Source organism: Labeo rohita, unplaced genomic scaffold (assembly GCF_022985175.1).
Source record: "Labeo rohita strain BAU-BD-2019 unplaced genomic scaffold, IGBB_LRoh.1.0 scaffold_1786, whole genome shotgun sequence".
Classification (NCBI taxonomy): Eukaryota; Metazoa; Chordata; class Actinopteri; order Cypriniformes; family Cyprinidae; genus Labeo; species Labeo rohita.
Genome location: NW_026127985.1, coordinates 5,545 through 14,235, shown reverse-complemented (window position 1 = coordinate 14,235; position 8,691 = coordinate 5,545). Strand labels below are relative to the sequence as shown.

The 8,691-nt window shown below is 33.9% G+C and overlaps 1 protein-coding gene across 4 annotated transcripts; it reads left to right on the top strand.

The window, feature by feature from the left end:
* The first annotated feature begins 966 nt into the window (after positions 1-966).
* LOC127158925 (uncharacterized) lies at positions 967-8,254 on the top strand. Of its 4 annotated transcripts, none has more exons than XM_051101873.1 (5): positions 967-1,157; positions 6,108-6,190; positions 6,854-7,138; positions 7,221-7,265; positions 7,616-8,254. In XM_051101873.1, the coding sequence occupies exons 2-5, from the start codon at positions 6,118-6,120 to the stop codon at positions 7,858-7,860; spliced, it is 648 nt and encodes a 215-aa protein (XP_050957830.1). In that variant the 5' UTR covers positions 967-1,157; positions 6,108-6,117; the 3' UTR covers positions 7,861-8,254. The 4 variants fall into 4 exon arrangements, with proteins under 4 accessions (XP_050957830.1, XP_050957828.1, XP_050957827.1 ...); XM_051101871.1 differs by lacking the exon at positions 967-1,157 and adding an exon at positions 5,388-5,557; XM_051101870.1 differs by lacking the exon at positions 967-1,157 and adding an exon at positions 5,388-5,557 and having other exon boundaries at positions 6,102-6,190.
* Positions 8,255-8,691: the final 437 nt, after the last annotated feature.

Below are 8,691 nucleotides of genomic sequence, written 5' to 3'. Positions count from 1 at the left end.
TCTCTGTGGATAGATGCATCTGTTTACATTAGCCAAATTAAGCCGCTAAACTTGCTAACTAGCACTTTATTAGGAAAGGCAATTGCAAAGATTCATAAAAAACCCTTAAACTCACTTCTGCTCACAAGTGAAGCTGGATCACAAATGATTCGCGCGAACATAGACGGATATATGTAGATTGGGAGGCGCATTCCCTTCACAAACAAACGTAATCCACTGCATCTTCAGCGGCTCAGATGTCGGGAGTAAATGATGACCACTATGTTCATTATTACATCCAGCAACACAACACCTCAATCACTCAATCAGAGATATTCTTGTCTAACTTACATCCCTGTTTTGGCATTGAAACAAAAAGGACGGATATCTGACAGCTGATCTGAGGTAAAACGCTCATGTCAATCAACTATTTGTGGGAGCGGCCTCTGTTGGTGTGACACCACAACGACATCTGAGAACAGCTGGATTTGAAAAAGCAAATATTATTTTTACAGATTAAAAATAGATCCAGACTGCATGGATTTTTATCATTATAGGGTAGATTTGTACATGCACTAACAAACACACATTAATGTTCAAACAACATGTAAAAGTGAACTTTGCATTAAAAGAACATGCAACAGAATGGCTCCCTTTAAAAAGGGCTAGTTTTGACATGGTAAAATGTTTTTTTTTTTCGTTTGATTTCGATTTCATGGGGACTTCAAGTCCTTGGTGACTTGAAATCACTGGTTTGGGATGGGGGTAAATCAAACGCGATCTGCGATGACGGCATGTCTATGGAGCGACATGAAGTGTGCATTATGAAGTAGACTCGCTCCCTCGGTCAAAATCAAGGAATCAAGGGTCTTTCCATAGAAACTTCCCTCATCCACTTCACGAAGTAAAAAGAACTTCCAAACGGCAGCAAGGAGGACGTGTATAAACGTGAAGTGGCACACATCCCATGCTCGTCCCACAGACTCAAGCACGCACGACATCATCCTTATGGTACGACAGGGGGCATTTTCAGGTTACTAACACAAGATACTGATTAGAAGAACAGCTGTGAGTCGAGTGAAAGTAAAAGTTCTGTAGCATCTATTTATGCACTCGTGTGAGTAACAGAGATTACTTAAGTGGAATAAACCCAGACTGTGAAGACATACAGACCGCAGGTGAGCAATAATTCCCTTCATATTTACTAATGCATAACCAACTACGGGAAAATATTTAAGTAGGACGACACATTTTGGATATGTTTCAAAATGCCTATATATAGAGATTTTTAAATAATTTTGTTTGATTAGTTTTGCAGTGTTCTCTACAGAATTCATTGTTTTTGCGTTCTGCCGGTGAAGATAAACAGACGCAACAGACAGAAATCATTTCATCGCTTTTAATTTCTCTCGCCGGCGCTGTAGATTCACTCGATATTTTTAATGAACGGATGTGTTTCATTGTGTGCTCTCAGTGGTTTACTGCGATAAATCTTGTGGTTTTGCGGTTTGCACTCATTAGTTCTTTCAACGCCTCCAAATGAAAGCTTGATTATTATATTGGGTAAAAACCTGGAAATTAAGCGTGACATACTGAAGTAGTAAAGCATATTCTCAAACTTCAAGTAGATTTTTTAACTGTGTAAAAAGATAAAATAGACTATCTAAAGATGCTTTAAAAGATGTTTGGTGTTTCCCAGAAGCATAAATGAATAGAAAATGATCATTATTCACCTAACCCTTGAGTAATTTCTAAAAATTTTAACACCTTAAGATTAGTCTATATTATATCTATCTATATCTAGATTTTTTCTGATTTAATCCAAGTACACTTTTGCTGATAAATGCTGACATTTATGCTGAGCATTCAGTAATTTGTTCTCTGTAAAATCTCTATCTAATCTCTGGCTCTAGAGCTTCCTTATTAGTCCTAAATTTAATTTCTGATGCAAATTTCTGTCATTTCTTCTATTGCAGAATCACAACCATGAATGCTGTAAATGCTGTATTACTGTTCATTTTGGTTTGGGCCTTTTCTGCTGTCTGTGAAGATGATCAAGGTAAGAGAATAAACCTCACCTGTGTGTGTGTGTGTGTGTGTGTGTGTGTGAATTTGAGGGATTAAATCCAAGATGAAAACATGGAGAAATCTGATTCATAGATATATAAAACATGTGGCTGTTAAAAAAATCCCAGTGTAAGTGTTTTTAGCTCTTAGTCTGATTAAAAAAAAAAAAAAAAAAAGATTTACTGTTTAAACAGTTTACACAATAGGAAGTGAAATCCATTAAGGTCAGGAAGCAAAACCATTCTTTTCTGCCCATTAATGTGCTCTTTTACATAAAGCTGTGTCTTCATACAGATAAGTGCACATTTTCAATCAAGAACACAGGATCTTGTGTTTTCTCCACTGACTATATCTGATGCACAAAAGGAAACAGTCAGGAAGTTCCACACAGTGACTGTTGTATTATTCTGCTTTTAGAAAATAAATAGTGTATATATACTGAAGTTACAGTTCATATTAAATAATAAAATATCTGACTCTCCCATAGCTGAATCAAATTCTAAATCTAATGTACAAAATACATAATACAGTGATTTTTATGAATAGATTCTCTAATGAAAGACTATATTTGTTGCGTGACTGTGATGGACACAGATATATGTTAAAATTAGAGTTTCATGAGATAAAAATAGCATATTTTTTATTGTTCAGTTGGTGTATTATATGATACACATTGTTATTTTTCAGATTTCATTGTAAGCTGTGATAATGTGACTGGATCTGTGGGGAAAGAAGTCACTTTCAGCTGCAGTGTCTCACTGAAGTGTGCTAAATACTGCGTTGAAAAATATAAGTTTAAATACCCTGAGACCTATAATGAATCAGTAATCTGTCATGAAGAGAATCCTGTGAACTCCTGCAAAAACAGTAACAGCTTCACATGCCGCTACACTCCAACTACAGCAATGACAGAACAATTCAAATTCATTTTGCAATCAACATGTGGCTGGAACAAAGCAGAATTCATTGTGAACGTAACAGGTATGTTATTTTTATTATTAGTTTATTATTCGAGAAATGTATGACATTTATGTTTAATCTACTAACAGTGGTTTACAATCAGTTAGCAGGGCCCATTAAACCCAAAAAATTAACGATAAAGCTCATGGTGAGGAAGTTAGTATTTTATAATTGATTACTATTACGATTACTGCTTCAGGTCACTTAGATTGCAGAAAAACGGAAAACTGCTCTTCAGCATATTGATAACTTTAAATCATACTTTATTTTAGTGTTTAAGATATAAGAAGATTTCTAAAGAGACATCATTAATCATCATATTTAAGATTTTAGAGATTTTAGATTCGGTCTATGTATGTAGACAATCAGTTTTATCAGATTCTTAGCAGCAAAATCATATTGTGAGGTCTGTGTGGAGACTCTGCTGTCTGAATTTGTGTTAATGATTTAAGCAATGTTTAAGCAAAGATTTTTTTTTTATGTACTTTAGAGGATACAAACAAGAACCCATCAGAAGTATCTGCACCAGACACAGAAGTGGGTCTTGCATCTAAGGTTTCTGCCACAGCTGTGGGCTGTTTCATCGTCATCATCATCGTCATCATCATAATTACAGTCATTCGCAACAAGAAACCAAACTTCAACAAATCTTGTGGATTCCAGAAGAGGATGTTTCTGTGCGTCAAACATGATGAAGACAACAGCGATCGTCCAAAAGATGTGATTAATGACTCATCAGTATGAAATCAATGAGTTTTGTTTGATTTTCCACGCGGTGCTCATGAAACACACAAGCTTTATTTGAACTATACTAAACTACATACTCTACTATCCGTTATATCTTTTATATAACTACTGAATATATAACTCTGGTTGTTGCTTTTAAAACTCTTGTTTCTGTTTTAGATTAATTTCTGTGAAATAACAGTACAATATTGATCTGTTTGATCAGTGTAAATATTTGTATATATGAACAAAGCAGTGAAACAGTGAAACTCAAACTGTGTTTGGTTTTGCTTTCATCTGACTTTAAAGGAATGTCTATAACGAAAGTCAGTTTCATATTTGGCAAAGTAAATGTTAATAAAACTGTGTGGAAAATAAAAATATTTTTTACTTTTAATATTGCACATGCATGTTTCTAGTAGTGTGAACAATGTGGTTTTGTCAAGGTTTTTTTTTGAAGAACATTAAAATGAGTAAAGATTTGTGATAGTCTCTATAGATGAATATCGGGATCCTCTGTTTTAAATTGGGTGAAGAATACTAAGAGCTGATCTGTATGTATGTATGTATTATTCATATAAGACAAGTTACATTCATTTACTCTTCTTAAATGATCATTTATCAACCTTGAGATTAGTTTTTGGAAATTTGAGGAAAGAATCATTTATGAATTTGGCAGTTACTTTAATTAATTCATGCACTCCATAGGATTCAAACCCATAACCTGTTGTTAAAGCCATTGTCAGCTGTTTGAAAAATGGGCGTATGTGTCTGAGAAGTAATAACCCTTCCAGGAAAGAGAACAAAATGATCATTTCTAATCAAACAGCTGTCACATGTCGAGCATTCAGAGTCAAGAAAAACTCATTCCATCAGACTTAAATCAAAGGGCCACTGTCAGGTATGTTGTATGACAACAGATGTGAACATGACAGATGAAAAACTGAAATAATTTAACTTAATTTCAATTAATTATAAGTAATTATAGTGCATTTACTGAGCAATGTGAGTTTCAGTGCCTGCTTATTAATATCTATGCTACATGGTGGCTGATAGCTGATATATTTTTGATGCTGCTCTGTTCTTGGAAAGACAAAAGAGGTATGAGCGGTCAATGTCAAAAGATGACCAATCAAATCAAAGAAGGCGGGGCTTTACTGTTCACAGACAATATACCTGTTGCTGCCTGTGTCATTAATGTTAAAGAACATTTTAGAATTTTATGATGACAAATAGGATATAAGCACAAAATGCAAAGATTAAAAAAAAACCTAGCCTTCTCCATATTTACTGAAAATATAGGCCTAGCATGAACAACAAAATATAAACAAAAAAAAAATGCAAAAAATAGAAATAGTGAACACAAATAAAGTATATTTAAAAAAAAAAAAAACAGAAGAGCACAGCGATTTTTTGTTTGCTCTTTAATTAACATTAATGACACAGGCAGCAGCAGGTATATTGTCTGTGAACAGTAAAGCCTCGCCTTCTTTGATTTGAGTGGTTATCTTTTGACATTGACTGCTTGTGACTCTTTATTCTTTTATCTTCCTATAACAACACAGAGCAGCATCAAAAATATCAAATACGTCCACTTCAATGTCTGTGGAGCTTACAGTTGATTGACAGCAGCTGTCATCATCATTATGGCATGAAGCGGGAAGTTAGCAGGTTAGTGCAGTTGCATGTCCCTTGAAGACTGGTTGAGTCATGCTGAAAGCGAAAGTGTAATTGTATTGTAGTTAAACATTATACGCTTCAGTGAGCGGCAGAGAGAGTCAGTGTGGGGAATGAACTCAAAACGGTCAAGACATACAGAGTTCAGGTGAGCAATAACTCTAAATAATTCCCATCAGGCCTATATTTACTTATCAATAACTAGCTACTGGAAAGTCTTGAATAGCCTACTTGCATGCTGTTTTTAAATAATGTGATTTTGCCAAAATGTCAAAATGCCTATAAATATAGAATACTTTTTTCTGCATTTAGCCAGAGGAAAAATGCAATGGAAAGGCTATTTCATCGCTTTTCATTTCTGTTGCAGGCAATGTAGATTCTGCTGATATATTTTATATGAGCGGATGTTGCATTGTGTACTCTCAGTGATTCACTGTAATAAATCTTATCATCATGTAATCACCCTTGAGTTGTTTTTAAGTACTTTAACACCATAAAAGTATATGGCTTGTGCGTTTTTTTAACATTTAGAACTGATTTATTCCAGGTACACTTTTGCTGCTAAATGTCGACATTTGTGCTGAGATTTCACTAAATGTTCCTCTTTGAGCATCTATCTAATCTCTATCTCTAGTACTTCCTTATTCATCCTAAGTTTCATTTCTGCTGCAAATTTCTGTCATTTTTTTCAATTGCAGAATCACAACCATGAATGCTGTAAATGCTGTACTACTGTTCATTTTGGTTTGGACTTTTTCTGCTGTCTGTAAAGCTGATGGTGGTAAGAGAATAAACCTCCTTTAGAAAGTGTTTGTGAGAATTTAGAGGAGGGACTAAATCTAAGATAATGAAAAAATGTTTAAGCCTGATTCATAGATATACAAAACGTGACTCTTAAAATAGACTCAGTTTAAGTGCTTTTGATTCTTAGTCTGATTCAAAATACAGATTTGAACAGTTTCCACGATAGGATGTGAAATCCATTATGGTCATGAAGCAATATTTTTTTCTGCCCGTTAATGTGCTCTTTTATGTAAAATAATGTATTCATACAGATAAGTGCCAAATTAAATTTTCAATCAAGAATATAGGATCTTATGAATTCTGCACTGATTACATCTAATGCAGATGATTAAAAGAAACAGGATGAAGTTATACTCAGAGACTGCTGTATTATTTTGCTTTTAGACGAGTTACAATTCATAATAAATAATCAAATATCTGACTCTTAAATGGCTAGATCAAATTCTAAATCTAATGTACAAAAAACATAATGCAGTGATTTTCTATATGAATAGATTCTCTAACGAAAGATTGTATATTTATTGTATAACTGTCATGGACACAAACATATGTTAAAATCAGAGTTTCATGAAATGTCAAAAAAAAAACTTTTTTTATTGTTCAGTTGGTGTATAATTTGATATACATTGTTATTTTTCAGATGTCATTGTAAGCTGTGATGAAGTGACTGGATTTGTTGGGAAAGAAGTCACTTTCAACTGCAGCATCTCACTGCAAGGCACAAGTTGCTGCGTTTTAATGTATATGTTTCAATACCCTAATGACTCAGTAATCTGTAAAGAAAAGGCTCCTGTGAATCCATGTAAACAGAGGAACAGCTTCACATGCAGCTACACTCCAACTACAGCAATGACAGAACAATTCAGAATCTTTGTGCAAACACCATGTGGAACAGAAATTTCAAAATTCACTGTGGACATAACAGGTATAATATTTTAGTTTATTATTCAGTAAATATTTGGACATTTATGTTCAATCTACTAACAGTGGTTTAAAATGTGTTACAGGGCCCATTAAACCTGAAATTAACAATGAAGCTCCTGGCGAGAAAGGTATTATATTTTAGAATTGATTACTATTAATTACTAATTACTTCTTAGATGGCAGGAAAACAGAAAACTGTTCTTCAGCCTATTCACAACTTTAAATCACCTGGAAATAAATCATTGTAGTGTATAAGAAGATAGTATATTGGAAGATCTATAAACAGTGGCACATCTCATCATATTTAAGATTTAAGAGACATTAGAGACAGTAGATAATCAGTTTTCATCAGATTCTCAGCTGTAAAATCATATTGTGAAGTTCTGTGAGGAGAATCTGACTGTCTGCAGTCTAACAGGCTGATTTAGTGTTTATATTGTAAGCAATGTTATTAAGGATTTTAAATGTACCGTTACAGTGAACATCAGCAAGATCATATCAAGAACATCTCCACCAGACACAGAAGTGGATCTTGGATCTAAGGTTTCTGTCATCGCTGCAGTCGTGGGCTGTTTCATCCTCATCATCATCGTCATCATCATTCGCAACAAGAAACCAAACTTCAACAATTCTTATGGATTCCAGAACAGCATAATTCTGGACATTAGACATGATGAAGACAACAATGATCATCCAGAAGATGTGATTAATGACTCAGTATGAAATGAAATCAATAAGTTTTGTTTGATTTCCCATGTGTTGCTACTGAAAGATACAGGCTTTATTAAACTCCACTAAACTACATACTCTACTATGTGTGCTTAAAACTACTGAACTATCTAACACTGGTTGTTGGTTTAAAACTCTGTCCCTGTTGAATATTGATTTCTGTGAAATAGCAATATATTATTGATCTGTTTGGTCAGTGAATATATGTGTATATATATGACTTTAATGAACTGAAGCCTTTGTGAAACTTTAAGAAGAAGCTCAAACTGTTTGATTTTACTCTTTTTATCTTTTTATATTTCTTAACTGCACATGCATTTTCTTTAACAATATGAAAGACGTGGTTTTTTAAACATTAAAATTCTAATTCTTATTCTAATGATGTGAACGGCGTGTTTTTAAACATTGAAATGAATAAAGACTTGTGATGAATACAAAATGATCTGGATACTTTGTTTATGGGTAAGTTCTACCAGTTAAACTAGTAAAGTGGGTGAAGAGTACAAAGAGGTAATCTGTATGCAATCGCTACTTATTTGTGAAGTACAAAGTTCATAATCTTATTCTGCAAGTGATCTTTAGACACTTGAGGTTTTTAATGTTTTTACATTTGCATTCAAGGTTTATATTTGCTGATCAAATGGGGACCAAACCCATAACATGTTGCAAAAGCCACTGTCTGTCTGAGATACAGAAGTGACTGTCTGAGAAGTAATAACCCTTCCGAGAAAGATATCTATCAAAAGAAACAGCTGTCACGTGACGAGCATTCAGAGCCAAGAAAATCATTCATTCCATCGCTTAAAAAAAAAAAAAAAGACTCAG

Excerpts from the sequence above, each read along its gene's own strand:
- LOC127158925 (XM_051101870.1), top strand. The coding sequence starts at position 5,523 with ATGAACTCAAAACGGTCAAGACATACAGAGTTCAG. Across the intron at positions 5,558-6,101 it reads TCAAGACATACAGAGTTCAG|TTGCAGAATCACAACCATGA; the intron begins GTGAGCAATAAC and ends CATTTTTTTCAA. Across the intron at positions 7,139-7,220 it reads ATTCACTGTGGACATAACAG|GGCCCATTAAACCTGAAATT; the intron begins GTATAATATTTT and ends AATGTGTTACAG.